Genomic DNA, 18,200 nt, shown 5'->3' on the forward strand with positions numbered 1-18,200 from the left:
CATGGCCATAATCCAACTCGTGGTGGGCAAAGACGTCAGAGAACTGCCTCAGTCTGTGTGTGACTCTGTCCTTCCAGGACTCTGGTACTGGAGATTCACTGAAGTCGAACTTCAAGTCAGGTGTCTCAGCTGAACATGGCTGCTGGTAGGACAGCTGACAACACTTGACTGTCTCAGGCTGCTTGGATTCCAAAGAAGGACTGGAAATGATGTCAAGGGGGGTGCTCAGCTCAGCAATAACGCAGTTCGCAGGTAGTGTGATGTCATGCTCTGTTTCATTTCTGACCCAAACAGGAAGCTTTGAGGGGTGCTGTGATCGCAAAGTGATGAGGCAAGTGTCCACAAAGATTCCACCTGGCAGGGCTGAGGCGGTCGGATGTTCAACTAGGGCACATCTCTCAGCGGTGACATTGATGGTGCTCACGTGACCCTCTAGTGGAACTTTCCCTCCAGCGGGGACTACTTTGGGCTCTTTCCCTCTAAGCATCACTGTTCCAAGGTGTCCACTCATTCGCTGTTTCTTCCTAAGTTCCAGCATCTTCAAGATCTGTGTGTATCCAGGCAAAGGGGAAGTCAGGCTGGAGGTGTGGTAATCACAGTGCTCATCATAAAGCATGTCCAGTGTGTTGGTGCCAATCAGAACAGGTATGTCACTGCTGGAGCGGATGTCAGGGATGACTAAAGCCAGGCTGTGTACTTCAGGTTCTGTGTCAATGAACTCCTTGGGGAAAGCTATCTTGAGCTCTACATACTCGAGGTATGGAACAGACTGTCCGTTAGCTCCCTCAACTTCAAGGAGATGGCTCATGGGATGGATGGGTTGATGAGACAAGTGGTCTTGATAGAAGGACAGAGATACAGTTGTCACCTGAGAGCCTGTGTCAAGCAAGCCGTTGCAGTGCACGCCGGAGATGGTGAGGTTAGCAGTGCACTTATGACCGATGAGCCCTCTAGGGACGTTGGGATGTTGCTTTGAGCCTGCATAAGAGAGCCTTGCTTTAGTCGGTGGAGTGGTGGTGGTGGGGCAGGGGGGTTTTTTAGTTCCTGTTTGCCCCCTAACAGAAACTAATGCTGGTTTAAATGAGCAGAACCTGAAACACCATGGACTCTATCCCAGGCCTGCTGCTTCTCTCTGAGCTCCCTTCTCTTAGCATCAACCAGCGCTGGATTTGCCAGGCCACTGCACACTGAGGAGAGGTGGCCATCTTCTCCACAGTTGAAACAGTAACCAGGTTTTGGCCTCTTGGAAACTGTCTCATCACGCATGGGTAGTGCGTGGTTGAAGTTGGCCTTCAGTCCAGCTCTGTTTATGCCCTCCTTCTTCTTTGAAGATTTTTTGGACTGCTCAGACTGTGAGGCTGTCAGGGAGGCAAGCTGAACTTTAAGTTGAGCAATCTCCTCTCTCATTTGCTTCTCACCTGCAGAGAGTGTCTCCGTGAACTGTGTGTCAATGCTGAACTCATCTACATTGCAGTCCCAAACGTGGTGATATTTGGACTGAGCTTTGGTTCTGGAGAGACCCAGGTGCTGGGACATTCTGCTGGATTTTGCAGCCTGTTTATCCTCCTCAGTCCGGAGAAGCAGCATGGAGGCGGAATGGAGGCGGAGCATTCTTCTTGTGCTCAAGCTGAAGACTGGAGATGAGAGCGTTGTTCCAACAACCTCTACAAAACTGTTTTAACAGCTGGCAGTCAAAGTCACTAAATAGAATGCCTCCTCTTTGCACAACCCGGTTGAGTGCTGTCTGCAGACGGCTCAGGTAAGCAGAGGGCTTCTCGCCAGCATCCTGGTGGGTGTTAAGAAACTTTGCGCAAAGCTCATCGCCGTCTTCAACTGTGCCGTAGGCAGAATCAAGGATGTGGAGATAGGCATTGACATGAACGTGAGGCCCTAAGTGTTTCACCAGGTTGGCCGCAGGAGGCAACAGGCTCTCCACAATCTTCCTTGTCACATGCCTTGCAGACACACTCGTTTCAGAAAGGAGAAACTCAGTGTGGCTGCGCCATGTCTCGTAGTCCACTTCATGGTTCGGAGTAGGCAGTCTACCAGAGAAGAACCGCAGCTTAGTGCTGCTGTGAGAAGACATGCTTTCAGTGCCTCGGACAATGTGCTCCACTACCACCTTCTGCACCTCAGGTGTTGTGAGCTGACTCACAGGAAGTGTGTAGGATGGTCGTCTGCTAAGCGAGGGAACATCAGTGTCAAGCTGAACGGGATGAGGAGTGCCACTAAGAACATCGGCTGCCATGACGGATGGTGAAACTGAACTGTGGCGATCAAGAGATGCATGCTGGTCGTCAGAGGTTGATGCTGGGCTGTGCATTGTTGAGACACCTGAGCTTTCAACAGGGATGGACGGTAAGGAAGGGGGTGCTTCAGTTCCAAGAGAACCTTGGAGACAGGAGAGCTCATCATGCAGAAGTGACTGCAAGTCCAGACCGCTCAGTTTAGCTATGTCTCTTAAGGAGTCAAGGTATGTCTGTGTTAAATTACTTCCCACATACCTTGAATAAACACTAGACAGTTGCCTAATGCAGTGGACAGTGCTGGAGTCATCTGGGGAAGGCCTATAGAGTGGTAGCTGACCTAGCTTCTCTACTGTAAGCCCTGACTCAAACTCAACAATGACTGTGTTTTGTAATTCTGGATCAGAGCTACTTACGTGTATCACCCGTGAAAAAGGCCCATGTTCCTCTAAAAACCTAAAAATTTCTCCATCTGCATCACTATCACTCATACCACTGACTAAGACTGAATTAGGCACTTTAACATTTTTTTGTCTAACCACATCCATTTCAAACATACAGTTTCAATGTAAAATCCAATAGAAAATATGTAAATGCAAAAACAAAATATATATACACTATAAATACTAATTACAAAATTGTCAACACTGCCCCCCTCCTGGCTGGCTCGCCAAGTTTTATGTAGCACCCCTCTACTCTACTTAATAAAAAATGTACTCTAAAGTAAAAGGAGGTGCTTCTATGGGTTACTGTTAAGTTTAGGCCAGTTCTAGGTTCGGCATTAAGGGGGGAGTAAATTGACAAGGACACCAGTATGTAAAATGTTATAAATAAATAATGCAGGTTTATTAAATGCAAGAATATCTTTTCTCTATGAAAAAAGAAGAGGAAATATTAGTAAATAGAAAATAAATAGTAAATAAATACAAAACCCTATAAAATAATAAAAGAGCTCTTAAAAATTCAAAGTATCAAATCAATAGTAAAAAACTCAAATGTTCAAAAGAAAAGAAATACCGGGGTAAGGTGGTGTGAGTGTACAATGTCAGTGTATGTGTGAAGGCTTTAGTGTTAATTTTGTCACCTATTTTTAATTTAGTCTTAGTCTTGTGACAAAATGTCCATTTTTGTTAGTCAAGTTTTAGTCGACTAAAAGTCTCATCATTTTAGTCTAGTTTTAGTCAAAAGAAAACTAAAGCTATCTTAGTCTTAGTCAGTTTTAGTCAAAACATTTTAGTCTTCTTTTTTTATAACAAATTATTTCTGATTACCATTTGAGTCAAATAGTGTTTTACACATCTCAATTTTCCAACAATATTGTGTGTCCACAGGGCTACTTGTCTGTTATAATTACTCATTCTGATTTTTTGTCAGTCAGTACGTTTACATGCACAGGTAAGTCAAGCTACAGTTATAGCTCGGCTGGGATTTGACCATGGACTTGACTGGAGCACTGTCATGATATTCGTAGACCAGTGTTTCTCAATGTGTGGTCCCGGGACTACTGGTGGTCCGAAAGCTATCCCACGTGGTCCGCGAGCAGACGTGGTAAAATATAATATAGATGAGTTGTTTGCAATATTGAACCAACTTGTATGTAAATCCAAACAGTTCTGCAACACTGTCTATGTATGCCAGTTTAAATCATACAGTATGAATCCTCTGACACAATAAGCAAAGTGCAAAGACAATAAGCAAGGTGGTTCAGTGAGTAGGCCTATTGTGTAGACTAATATACTGTTGAAGTAGGTCTAATTTTGTATTCATTTTTTGTTAGCTAGGGTTAGTTAAGTAGTCCTTTGTCTGAAAAAGTTTGAGCTAACATTATAGCTAACATTACATGCTGAACATTTTCGTATGGACATTCTGGGGGATGTTAATTTGTATGAGAGAAGCTTCAACTTCTGGGTATGTAGCATTGTGGCATAAAGCTTAGGTAGTTAGCTTGCTAACTCTGGCAGAAATCTCCGGTGTTCTTGTTCCATGTACAGGAAATCTGTTGAGCATAAACGCATTCGGAATATTTTGAAAACGTAACAGCTAGATATTCTGCCTTCTCATTTTGTAGACGAAAATGAAGAGAGATTTTATCTTAGTTTTTATTTCATGCAAAACATGTTAGTCTCGTCTTTTTTCGTCAACAATAATGTATCTTAAGATAGTCTTAGTCAGTGTCTCAGGACATTAATGGCGTCTCGTCATCGTCTCGTCTTAGTCATGAAAAAAAAGGTTGTTGACGAACATATTTCCTCTCGTCTCGTCTGACGAAATTAACAATAGAAGGCTTATCTGTATCCAGGGAACAGATCCAAGGGGTTGGTTATCCAGTATGAAAGGGCAGTTAAAGGGGTTGGTTATCCAGTATGAAAGGGTAGAACAGTTCAATCGATCCAAGGGGACTGACTCGCCATCCAGTGTTCCAGTGTACATAAAAAACCAATCTGCATACAGCAGTTTGAGAATACAATTAAGGATATATATTCAATATCAAAGTCGTAAGATATCCTTAAATTCCAATTGAACTACAATTCCAGTTCAATTAAGTCCTATTAAATTAGCTAGGCACAAACTACGACGTTAGCGTCGCTGGTAATGAGAGAGAAGAGGTGCCGTTCTCACTCACACACACACACAGGCTACTACTGTGCGCGCTTCTCTAAACATTCTAATATTAACGTCTCCTATCTCTTAGGAGTTCGTTACTACCAACGATCATATATTTAAAATCATGTAATTCAATATATTCATTAACAACTTCTCTATTACTCAAAAACATACTTAAAGACAATATTATTACAATAGCAGCACTTAAAAGAACAATAAATTAAAATCATCTCCGATTGGTTTTTAATTAGTTAGCTCAGTTTTCTAGCATGCTAATTATCCTATTGACTTGAATGCACTATCAGCTAACGGTGCTAATCACTCGCTAGCAGAATGCTAGCGAAGTATTTTAACTTACCGGAGTTCAAGGTTCAAACAACACAGGTCTTCAACAATCAGTAGAAAAATAGGTATAAGGAAAGGTAAGATGATTCAATACTATCAATAGATTTAGAAAAAGTTAGATAAAGTTAGTATTAATTTTCTTAAGAGGATTATCAGTAACGTCTAATCAATTTCATTCAAGTGGAGTCTCGAGAGTGAAAAACAAACCCGTCACCTAGGAGATGACTATACCACAATAAAAGTATTTTAGAATACCTGCACTTTCATGCAGACCAAAAAGAGAATGAAAAAGAAATACATATCATCATGTAAACTCAGCTTCTTGTTCTTGCTACATATTTATTCTATTTATTCATATTTATATATTAGAATATTTATTGAACTCAAACTGTTCTAAAACTAAAGTCATGGTCTTAGTAACCAAACTTTAAGATGGGTTACATCTCCATAGCAGCAGATCTAACTGCTACTCCATTTGGGAATGTATTTGAGTGCACGAGAGGAAGAGAGCGCGATGGCAATTATAAACTGTAAGAGGGCACAGCCATAGGCACAGCACTAGCCATAGCAAAGAGTCTTAAAGTGACAGTGCACCATTTATAAATGATTCAAACAGCATCAAATTAACAGTATTTCTTAAGAAATTAAGTTGTCATTTAAATAATACAAAATGTTATTATTGTTATTATTATTATTATTATTATTATTATTATTATTAGTGTGTGGCCCGCCGGCCAATTTTCAAAACCCAATGTGGTCCTTGAGTCAAAAAGTTTGGAAACCCCTGGACTAAGCGATTAAACTCAGGAACAAGAAGCAGAGCTTAACTGGCTAATGGGGAGCGTTGGGAGGATTCCCGGTGGGCTGTTAACGTTTCCCCAAATACTAACAAAGTAGCATGCACAAGAAATTTGTTTGGAAGTCACAGTCAAGTCTATATTTGCAGTAATTTAGGGGAGTAAATGTGAAGGGAAGAATTTGGATGAGCCAGATAGCAAGTCCAATATGTTTAGGGAAAAAATATTTTTGTCACTAAAATTAATTAATAATCGGGATAAATAATTGTGATCTCAATATTGATCAAAATAATCGTGATTATCATTTTAGCCATAATCGTGCAGCCCTAGTCTGTGGCCCCTCAACTAAAGTAGTGAATAATGACATGTGTTTAGAGAACTCCAATGTTATGTTCAAATCAGAATTTGAGCAGTAATGACCACATTTTTGGCAGAAAAATAAATAGTCATGATCATGCTTAATACATCATAATTCATAATGATGTGCCAACTGTACCTAATACTTTAGTACAGTCATGTATGAGGTCACAAATGACAAACTATGAACTCAGTACATACAAATTCATGTATGAGGTCACAAATGACAAACTATGAACTCAGCAATGCGAACAGAACGCTTGTAGCCTCCCTGTCTGTGTGACTGCAGATAGATCGGTGAGTTGCACAGTTTTGAAAACGAACGTTAAGGGTTGTTTTAAGGACATGTTTGTGCATGCCCATTGCCAGCCACTCTGAAACAGTCAAAGGCGATTCAAAACTATCTAAAACTAACTAAATTATCCTTTAAGGATATTTCCGTCAGATTTCTCCAAAACGGAGCTTTTGGTACAGCTATTCCCCAACAGATTAATATCTTCACTGACCTTAATAAAATCGGCACGTTACTTTGGCGCCATAATAGATTTTTGGGCATGCCGTTTTTTCATAAACATTTTTAAAAAAAAGATGAAAACACTTCTTTTTTGATTCCATATTTCTACCACATTGCCTTAAAATCTTTTGGCATGTGACCGTGTAATTTTCAGTCTGAACAAACATATTGGTCAAAAGAAAATTAACATTAAGTTGATATGGGTATGAACTATACTGCCCTGCAAAAGGCAAAAGACCTTAACTGGATATCTTGCATGAAAGTCCATGCTGATTATATTTAAGTATATGCAGAAAATATAAGAAAGTGACCAATATTGAATATTTACTCATATTTTGAAATATATTGATAAATACATGGATATATATGTATTTAACATAGTATATTTATTTAGATGTGCTTAAAGTTATTTTGTTGTATAGCCAAATGTATTTTTTATCAAAATTCATTGTAATCATATAGGCTAAGAGTTGTCAAAATGTTCAAATGTAGGCTATGGCCTATTTCTTTACGCAAAGGCTGACTGACTGTCATCAGCTCTGAATGAAGAATTAAAGCAATAGTGCTATTGAGGAAGAAACGTAAAAGAAAGCACAGTGAACGTTATTTTAAACCTCAACTTTTCCTGCACTCAGCATTTCTCATTTTTCTGACAACATAAGTCCCATTGCTCCAATGCCTAATTAGTCCAACTACAGCATTTTTAACAAGTGTCAGGAACAGGCTTGGGTAGATTTAAATGCCTACCCAAAAATTCTGTCTTGTTATTGTATTGTGTGCACAAGGCTTAAGTTAAAGAATACAAATACCCGTGTCTCCCGTGTTTTGCCTGTAGCCTAGTTATAGGTTTGTGCCAGTATGACCACCTTCCCCTCCTATTGCGTTCGTTTACGTTTTGTGAATGAGCCTCTGGCTGTGCCTGTTCATTGATTTCACTGATCTCTAAAAAGCACTGGATTGACTAACCTAGCCTATTGTCGCCGGCGCCACCCTATCAATAATAAAGTGATTCTTTACAGTGTTTACGCTAGATTTGTTTTTAACAGTGGCGGCAATTTTTTTAAATTCTAGTTGCTAATCACACTATTTAGCCTAACGTGACTTGAGAGGGACAGAATTCAGAAACTAAAGACAGGCCCATCTTCTGTCTGACTGTCACGGTACCGAGCGGAGTTACCTTCAATCAAAGTGGGTGTGACCAAGGAAGCAGAGGCAGTGGTTGAGAATGGACCATAAATGCCATCGCGAACGTCCCCCACAGCAATAAACAGAATGTCACGGCTCAATGCCGCCCGGAACCAATAAACCGTCCGTAGCATCTCGTCGGCCCCCCTTTGCCACCGGATCTTCAGAGCCAGAACAAGAGAACGCAACAGTCAGTAACTCGTATGTCTAATCACCATTCTTGTTTTACTCAAGCTTACGCGTCTAACTTAAGTTCACAATAAATGTACAAACATAGCAGATAGTTGTCTTGTGTCATACATTACATAAAACTTCCATGCAACATTATGGGAAATAGTGTTAGGTGAGTGTGAATGGCCTATAGTTATACTCTTGCGCAACAGCATGTTGACGTCACCACGCAGTCCATTCTGTCCATAAGATCGGTACAAAGTTATGATCTCCCAATGCTGCCGTCCATAAGGTAACAGTCCATAATGTAATGTAAAAGACATTTAATGAATTTAATGTTAATACTATGTATGCATGTGTGGGTACATAACCACTGATATGGAGGGAAGATGAGTGCCGACAGGGCACAAGTCCTGTGCGGTCATGTCTTGACTGTCACACTGACTCACGTCACGTTAACCCATGCATTAAACCACATGTCACTTGAACATACCGTTGACAATGGAAAAAACACTTAGCTTACTTTGTTTATGACAGAAGGAAAGTTTTGTGCCAACATGTTGTAGAAACATAACCCACAACACTGCCTTTATTTGGTGCAAATCTCCTTTACATTATAGTCCGCGATTCACATTAGGCCTACTAGGGCATCACCGCGAGTGCATACAAAATGTTTTTGGCCAAGTTTTGCTTTAAACCAATTTACCTTTGTTACTACCAGTTGTTGCTTTTTTACTGCGTCGCAATTGAGTGCGCATCTACTGTAACAGCGGTGTCTGTTGCGAGCGAGCTAATATGCTACGATATGGGAAATACTTTCAATACGATCAGCTTCAGAAATGAATGGGTTTTCCTTAGCCTGTGCTACACCTTTCCACCAAGTTGTGCGACAATTGTAGTTTTTGCGATGTTGACAAACATGCATAGCACATGGAAGCTCTTGATGGAGCATGCCACTAACGTCTATAAAAACAATATATTTATGGAATAAAACTAGACAGGTACCTCCGATTAGCATTGCTGTGTATTGTTAAACTGCAGTTTTCAGCAGCCAGCGGAGGGCATTTAGCCTACTATGCTTCCAGACAATATTTTGTGTCTCCCCTAATTCTGAAGCAGTGGCACCACTAAATGAAGAGGAAACACTGAGGATTATTTAAAAAGCAATTGCAACTATTGTGCGTCTGCCCTGATTCTGATACCGTGGGGGTATTAATTAAACCGTGGCGGGCCGCCATGCTGAAATAAACATAGAGGAAACACTGCTTTAGGTCAGTGGTTGCTTTGGTTGGTGGTGTAGGGGAGAAACTTTTTTATATTACAGGATTCACTATTATTATAGCACTGTCATGATGTCGACTTACAACTGCAGCCTGGACCTAGGCCTAGGTTACTGCGCTTATTTTTATGACTGCGTCAGCCAGGTCGCTGTTCACTTAAATTGTTAATAAACTGGTCGCTGGTTTGGTGAGACCAAACCTTTCCATTAATCTTATTTGCATAGTTACTTTAAGCGCAATTCATGTGCGTTGCAAGCACTGCGTTAATTTAATTGGCCATTACTAATTCAGCAATCTCTAAACAGATGTGGTATCAAAATGTGAAGTCGTCAGGGCAACATTACTGCGAATATGGGAACAAACTATTTCTATAATATACCATTTCTATTCCATATACAGTACGAACCAGACATGGGAGACTCGAGTCACATGACTTGACTCGAGTCAGACTCGAGTTGCATTTTTTAGGACTTGAGACTTGCTTGATCAACATGTATAAAAGACTTGACTTGACTTGGACTTGCTATTCATGACTTGTGACTTGACTTAGACTTGAGACAAATGACTAGAAATGACTTGACTTTTTTTTTTTTTCATAGATATTAAGGAGTTAACTTTACGATTTTAGAAAATCTGCTTAGGTGCTGTTGCATGCGTCACGTGAGCGAACCTGTCATTGTTACCAAGTGACGCGACAGACCAACAGCAAGATCAGATCAAATGAGACAGATCAAATGAGACAGACTGAGGTACAGTAAGGCTAACTTGCAGTATGGAAGGCTCTCCGTTTATACCAAAACATAATAATGTTTGGCTACATAGATGATGTATCTGACAATTCAAAGGAGAAATGAACAGCAGTCTGCAAGTGCGCAAATTAGCGACATAACCACCACCACATTGATTTTCATCCATCAGAATTAGTCGTGTTAGAAACCTACTGTCAAATTTGAGGCATGTTAAGAGTTGGCTTTGAATCTATTTATGCTTTTTAGTTAATGCCATTAGGTTAAAATGTGTGAAATGGCAAAGTGAAACATTTTCTTGTCTAAGTTTAATCTTGATATGCTAGCGAAAATGTTGCCAATGTAACCTAAAGTAAGCGCCTCTCTTTCTCCCTCCCTCTTAAACACGTCCCTGTTCCATTAACCTACAGTATGTTACAGCCTAGTAGTAACAACAGTAAGTAGGCCTAGCTAACTGCCAGCAATCAGCATAGAAAAGTAGCTTACTTCACATGTTAGGCTTATGTATAATATGATATAGCACTGACGGTCCTAAACCCTCCTAAAAACCATTGCGCTTTCGTCAAAGTTTGGCAGTGACGTCGGCGGCAGCGTTTGATTGACTGATTAGTTCACTTTTTCAACATTTGGGTCCCTGGAGATGTGACAGGTCAGCACAGGTGTAACTTGAACTGTTTGAATATATTTTCATGATTTGATGTAGCTTACCCTTATATTTGAGGCATATTGAAACAATAATAGGCTATTTTATAATAGGTCTACTTGAAATACATTTATTTTTATTCGTATACATTTCATCTTATTCTATAAACCGCTCAGATGTATGTGGCTTGAATGAATGCAATGTATATTTGTTTGTTACAAATACAACTCCAGCAGTTCATAACTAGCCTATTGTAGCTTATTTTAAAATGAAAACGTGGGTAAATCATTATGAATTTGTATGATTTGGCTATGACTTGACTTGCTTGACCAAAGCTATGACTTGACTTGACTTGCTTGGTTGTCACAAAAAATTACTTGGACTTGCTTCAGACTTGAAGGTTAAGACTTGAGACTTGCTTGTGACTTGCACATGTGTGACTTACTCCCACCTCTGGTACGAACCCACGACATAGCCTACCCAAACCTCAACCTCACCTGCCGCCTATGGACAGGAATTTCACAGTAGCCTACATGTATGAACAGAAAAATAACATATCCACATATAAGCAGCTTGAAAACATTACAACAGTATAAGCACATCTAAATAAATATACTATGTTAAATAAATATATTTCCATGTATTTATCAATATATTTCAAAATATGAATAAATATTCAATATTGGCCACTTTCTTATACTTAAATATATTCAGCATGGACTTTCATGTAAGATATCCATTTTGGGTTCCACATATACTTGCATACCGTAAAACTTCAAATAATAGCCGATTCCCAAATAGACGCCTGTCTCTTTTAAACGCCTGGTGTGGCTACAGGTCTGGTCTGTTGTTTTAGTTTCGGGTTGTATTTAATCTTCTAAAACCCGTCAGATCCTCTGTTTAAGCCAGTATGGTGCAGACTGTGCACACTAACGTTATGATCAGATGGCCTTAAACATTTGCATGTTCCACTTTTGCATAAATAATTCCTGAACGGTTTTGGTCAGGGCTGAAAATGCAACTGTATTTGACATAGGGCAGATATAGGTTGCTAGTGACAACATTCAGCTTTCAGTGTGATACAATCTCTTTGTAAATTACGTTTGATTAAAACGTGTTTCATCTGTTCTGGCTATCCCCGCTATTTGGATCTTATCTCACTCAATGAACAACACTAAATGAATGATGATCCGTAATTGTCATCGGATAGCCTAGTCATATGGGTTGCCATTCAGTGTGTTTGAAATAATTCATTCGATAATATTTTCCATCTTTGAAGAGGAAACATTTTGTGTAAAGGGAATTTACAATTTTTTTTATCTTATATAGACGCCTGTCTCTAATACTAACCGGTGCAGTTTGGTGATTTGAGAAATCAAAATCTCAATAATAGAAAACAAAAATTCTCAAATCAAAAAATCCTGGGCTATTATTTGGAGTTTTACGGTATGTTAAAGAAGGGTCTATAGCAGGGGTGTCAAACTCATGTTGGTTCAGGGGCCACATCTGATCTCAAGTGGGATATAATTGAAAAATAACCTTTGTCAACTCCAAATCTTTAGCTTTGTTTTTTCAGTAGGCAATGCTTTATCCTTCAGCCTATATTTGAGCCTACATAATCACTGCTCACAAGGGATCTATATTAGATTATTACACATTTTTTTTCACAGAGGCCAATGGAATTGAAATAAAATGCATTTCACTCTCATAAACAACTGGTTTATTTTTATACTGATATTGATAAAACGTGTCTAAAGCCACCGACACAAATTCTGCTCGTATCGGAATCAAGTCAATTATCTCGAGTTGGATGTCAGTGGGCATATCAGAAGCCTTAACTGTAAATGGCAAGAGAAAAAAAAGGCAAATTCGTTCTCAAGTTCACTGAAAACCTGAAATCTTTGCTCGGACTCCTGCAGCAATTCTGTTATCCTGTCTTTGTATTGATCCAAATCAGCATTATGTCCGGACGCACGCATAGCTGTGAGACATGGGAAATGGGAGGTGTCACCGATAGCTGACTGTGTCTCTCCCAGAGTGACAGTTTCGACTTGAATGCGCATATGCTATCGTAAAACTGAGTGACAACTTTTTTTTGGCTGACCCTAGCAGCTGAATTGAGCATTTCGGTTATTCCTTTGAAAATTCACAACTCCTCACTGGAATGGGCTAGAGATTTACTCTTTTTTTGGCATCCTCATAAATCTTTTCTCTACAAGATTGGGGCCGGATTAAACCATCTAGCGGGCTACATGTTTGACACCCCTGGTCTATAGATTAAGTGTGTGTCTGGCTTTTGGGGGAGTGGCATCACGATGGTTGTATTCGGCCGTGATGTTGGTCAACCATCACAATGGACGATGACCTTGTCCATCGGTCCAACCCTAACTACTACCATATGTGTTATTTCGGTGTTTATAATGTAAAAATAGTTAGAAAAGAGGGAGCCATACATTCTAATCAAGACCTGATAAGACATTTAATGCTAAGTTGAAATGTCTCTTTAGTAGTTTGTAGTCTCTTGATTATACCTACAGTTAGCCTGGTTTCACCAAACTCACTTCCTGAAGAGTCTGGGTACTCACAATTAGGAAATGTTCATCGTAATGCATTGTAATTATTGGTCCTGCCAAACCAAAGGTAATGCAATCACATTGATCAGGGATTCCTAATGTTACCACCTAATAATAAACCATATTGGTGGGCAGGGAACAGTGTTACCTTTGCTGTATAAATTTACGCAATCTTCTGAATTGTTTCATGTTTGCAGACATTTCTACTACCGTTTACCGCAGCCACGTTCAATTTTCAAAACTAGCGTCTCAGAGGAGCCAGACTAGTATCTCAGTGAAATGAATATGAGTGGATATACTAGGCGAGTGTGGGCCATGCTAATTTATAGTGTCTTCAGAGAGTAAATGTTCTGTGTGCCTTTGTGGTTTTGGCAATGTCCTTGCACTTTTTGCATTTTGTCATGTTCCTAGGCATACCAAAAATGGAAAATATAGTAGATATGGGACCTGGGAAGGTATTTGTCTATATTATTTTAAGTATTATGGTAACATTATCATTAATTTCCCCTTCCAAAGGTTTACACTCTGTCAGTTGCTGGAGATCGACTTATTGTGGGAACAGCTGGAAGGAGGGTGCTTGTATGGGACCTCAGAAACATGGGTTATGTCCAGCAGAGAAGAGAGTCTAGTCTGAAGTATCAGACTCGTTGCATCCGTGCTTTTCCAAACAAACAGGTTTGCCTTGTTATTTCCTTGTTTTTGTCAATTAAACCAAATTTAATGTATGTATACAGTACACTGCAAAAAAATAAAATCTAACCAAGTGTTATTAATCTTATATTAAGATCAAACAATCTATTTGGTATTGTTTTACAGGAAAGCGCTAGGTAAGTCTCTTTATACTGAAAACAATACCATCAACATTGTTTGATCTTGATATAAGCTTAATAATAGTTTTATATATAATTAATACACAAGCTGTTTTTGCAGTGTAAGTTTCTGTGTTTCTTTTACTTTTATGTTTCATTCAGTCATGAGTGAATTATATGCATATAAATAGAGCCATTGTTTCTTTTTTTTTTCAACATACATGTGTGTGTGTGTGAGATTCTAACATTTTTTTTTTAGAATGGGCAATAATAACTGACTGTTTAGTTGTATGTGGTTTATGCTATCTGCAGGGTTATGTTTTGAGCTCAATTGAGGGAAGGGTGGCTGTGGAGTATCTGGATCCCAGTCTGGAAGTGCAGAAGAAGAAATATGCATTTAAATGTCACCGTCTGAAGGAGAATGGCATTGAGCAGGTCTACCCTGTCAACGCTATCTCTTTTCACAGTATTCACAACACCTTTGCCACAGGTACACTTTCCTATTAGTTCTATCTTCTACTATGACTGTACTGTGCAGTAATTCCGTGGAAATGCATGGATTCCAGTTGCTTCTAGTAGCAGCAACTGGAATCCATGCATTTCCACGGAATTATTTTTGGAATCGTATCCCTTATCATACCTCTTCATTTGTACTCGTCGCTCGACTTATCGTGACTAAATTCAAGATGGCGACCAACGGTAAACTTCCGGAAGGTACTGTCTGTTTAAATCGTCTTGTAAATAAACTACCAGTGCTTTTTCAAAGTTCTTAGTGTTTTTTAAATGTCAAGGCCCTCGTAAGTCTACCGATGAAGTGTGGAGCTACTTTGAGCCTTGTAAATGGTGTAAAACATTGATTTATTTGCATGGCTAGGCCGATGCCCGAGGCACCCCCCTTGAAAAACTGTTGGTAGCATCGGCTAACTAGCACCAGATTTCTGAGTGCAGGGGACAAGCCGAGATGAGCTATGAGACATACGTTCACACTCGGTATCATGTTTCAACACACTTTAGGTCAATATCAAACCGGAATTCTCCTTTAATGATTATATTTATTCTAAACAGGATTATTTGTTATGTGTGGAACCTTGCTCTTGCCAAAATGAATTTGAAGGGTATGGTACCACTGGTGGGGGTTTTATGGGGGTCCAAAAACCCTCTCCGGCAGAGGTGACTCTTTTGGAACCCCATATTTGGACCCCCAAATGACCATGTGGGCACTTGATGATCCTAATGGGATTTATACCAACTTCACCGTGGTGCCATAGTCAACGTCAAAACAGTTATACACAGTTAATTACTTTACTATTGACTGACAATGGGTTACCATCAAAAACATAGCCTGAAAAAAGCAACCCTTACCCCAATAATGTTTGAATGACTGAATAAAAAAAACCTAAAGACATTTATTCTGCAGAGGAGTTGCTGTTTACATCTCGTGACCGTGCGTCTTCAGCTGTGCTTCATATGTGCCTTTCGCTATAGACCAAAAAATGAGTAGGCCTAGGCTAATAATTGGATATAGGTAATTGCTATGCATAAATGTATTGTCATAATCAGTTACCTTGTCAACCCACAAATAATAGTATATGACAACATTTACTTTTTTATATTATTTACCACAAAGTCTGGTATAATACAGCCTAAACAATGTAGGCATTAAGTCAAGTATCAGTAGCTTAATCCAAGTAGGTAGGTATCCAAGTAGGTAGTTCCAGAAATATGCTTAACCAACATGGACGCGCGAGAACGCTTGTGCCCAACACTACACTCGTGCATGAGCTGTCATCTCAGTGTGTCCCACACAATTGAATTCTATTTGTTGGTGGTAGGTTTGCAGAATTAACTCGAATGCAACAGTTTTTAACAAATTAGTGCAGCACGGTTATGATTCTAACCAGATTTAAGCACAATTTAGTACAACCAGGAAAATAATTGTGTGGTGGTCAATGTTGATGTCAATGTTGATATTGTGGTGGGCCGCCACAAATAAATCAATGTATGGAAAACACTGCATCTACCAATCAGCAAGTAAAAACTGGTGCTGGAAGTTGCAACCATGTAACGCCATGTTTTCAAAAATGTGGCTGAAGCTAACCCTCCAAATCCTGACCCCCTGGCTGTGACCTAACCCATGTATAAATATAGTGAAGTAACATTGTGCACAGTAGAAACATTATATAAATGGGAACACTTATGTTCTAACTATAAAAATGGCGAAATCAACCATATGCATGCAAGATACACTCTTCACAATGACGGCTAAGAGCTGTTATTAGACATTCACTAAGATGTATAGCCCAGCAGAAATCTATCTAAAATAAAACTTTTTTGAAGTACCATTCATTATGTTGTAAAATATTGAAGTTGTGAGTTGTGGGGAGTTTATATGACTTAAACTGTATGTTTTGAAGTGTTGAATTTCCCAGTGTATATAATGTACTATATAAATAAACTTGCCTTGCTTTACCTAATTGCTAACGTATGTTGATTAGCATTTGATTTTTACCCTTTTGTACAGCCAGATTTTTTATTAAGTCTTTTATTTCCATTGACAGGTGGTTCTGATGGCTTTGTGAACATATGGGATCCCTTTAACAAGAAGCGTCTGTGCCAGTTCCACCGATATCCCACCAGCATTGCATCTTTGGCTTTCAGTATTGATGGAAGCCTCCTTGCAATTGCTTCATCTTATATGCAGGAGCAGGGTGATATCACACACCCAGAGGATGCCATTTTTATCCGACAGGTCACAGACGCTGAGACCAAGCCAAAGTGAGTTATTTCATCTGGTCACAAAAAAACATGAGTACCTGTGGACTCTTTAAGGGAAGAAAAATACTGCAGAAAAAAACACTTTTTTGATTTTGATAGATTAATACCACTTGGTTAGATTTTATTAGTTAAGCAGTTTTTGTAGTGTGCTAACAATAAGTAGGAAGTAGTAGTAAAGTAAGTAAGTCTTTATTTATATAGCACATTTTTATGCACAGAGTGCAACCCACAGCACTGTACACACAGACATCAAGACATAGACAAACAAATTAACAAATAATTGAAAATAAACAGAAAGATTAGATGTATTCTATAGAAATGGAGTATGTTGCTCTTTTCTTTTAGCACCCAAAAGCACAATACAACATTTTATCTGGGAACTGTCACACATGACCCTCATGCTTTTCTAGTCATTTTCTGCAACCATATTTATAAACAACCAGCTTGCGAGTACAGTCAAATCGGTATTTAAAAATACTGCTCTAACTTTTATTGTTTTTTTTTATGCCTAAAAAACATTTGTGGACATGATTTAATAAAAAAAAAAAAACACTCTTGTTTTGGTTTGCAGGTCAACTTGAATGTCTCATGGATAACCAATCTCTTGGTCACCTGTTGTCACCCAATTTTGCCTGTTTTTCCCCTTACACTATTTTTACTCTTTTTTTCTGCCTCTGTCATACTGTAGAATATGTTTATTCTCTCCTCTCTTTTTATTCCCCATAGTTTGCCATTTGAAAGACGACTTGTATATCTACTTAGTGTTTTGTCATTTTCAGACTCCATGCTGCCCTGGCATCACTCTTACTTGAGTGTTTCCTGGTTTCCAACAAATAAACAAATGAAATATAACTTTCTTTTACAGTGTATTTTGACAACTCATAAATATGATTGGGGTCTTGAGATCAACTGCTGACTTGACTGTGACTCGCCCTAAAACTGACGCTGCCATGTCAAGAGCATTTTGGCATGGCACAATGTGGAGGAGCTATCTGAAACATAGGTTGTGTCTCATTTCAGGGGCTACATGGTTCTAAGGCCAGATTCGTAGACCGGTTGCGTCATAGTAGCGTGTCTAGTGCTGTCCCATTTCGTGGGCTCCTTCGAATTCGGCCGACAAATCCACCCTTCTTTTCCCCGAAACGGAGTGCGCAT

General features: G+C 39.3%; 1 protein-coding gene across 1 annotated transcript in view; it reads left to right on the top strand.

The window, feature by feature from the left end:
* Nucleotides 1-17,897, top strand: part of LOC143138216 (mitotic checkpoint protein BUB3-like) — a 58,349-nt gene extending 40,452 nt beyond the window's left edge. Inside the window, exons 2-5 of the mRNA XM_076298716.1 lie at nucleotides 13,978-14,136; nucleotides 14,583-14,760; nucleotides 16,829-17,045; nucleotides 17,617-17,897. Coding sequence (XP_076154831.1) covers nucleotides 14,059-14,136; nucleotides 14,583-14,760; nucleotides 16,829-17,045; nucleotides 17,617-17,626 — 483 coding nt within the window. The 5' untranslated portion in view covers nucleotides 13,978-14,058 and the 3' untranslated portion in view covers nucleotides 17,627-17,897. The remainder of the gene's footprint in view (nucleotides 1-13,977; nucleotides 14,137-14,582; nucleotides 14,761-16,828; nucleotides 17,046-17,616) is intronic.
* The last annotated feature ends 303 nt before the right edge of the window (nucleotides 17,898-18,200 follow it).

The sequence above is a fragment of the Alosa pseudoharengus genome, unplaced genomic scaffold (genome assembly GCF_046254945.1).
Source record: "Alosa pseudoharengus isolate Yale_2024_CS ecotype anadromous, Long Island Sound unplaced genomic scaffold, YU_APseudo_1.1 YU_APseudo_1.1_scf_21, whole genome shotgun sequence".
Taxonomy (NCBI): Eukaryota; Metazoa; Chordata; class Actinopteri; order Clupeiformes; family Clupeidae; genus Alosa; species Alosa pseudoharengus.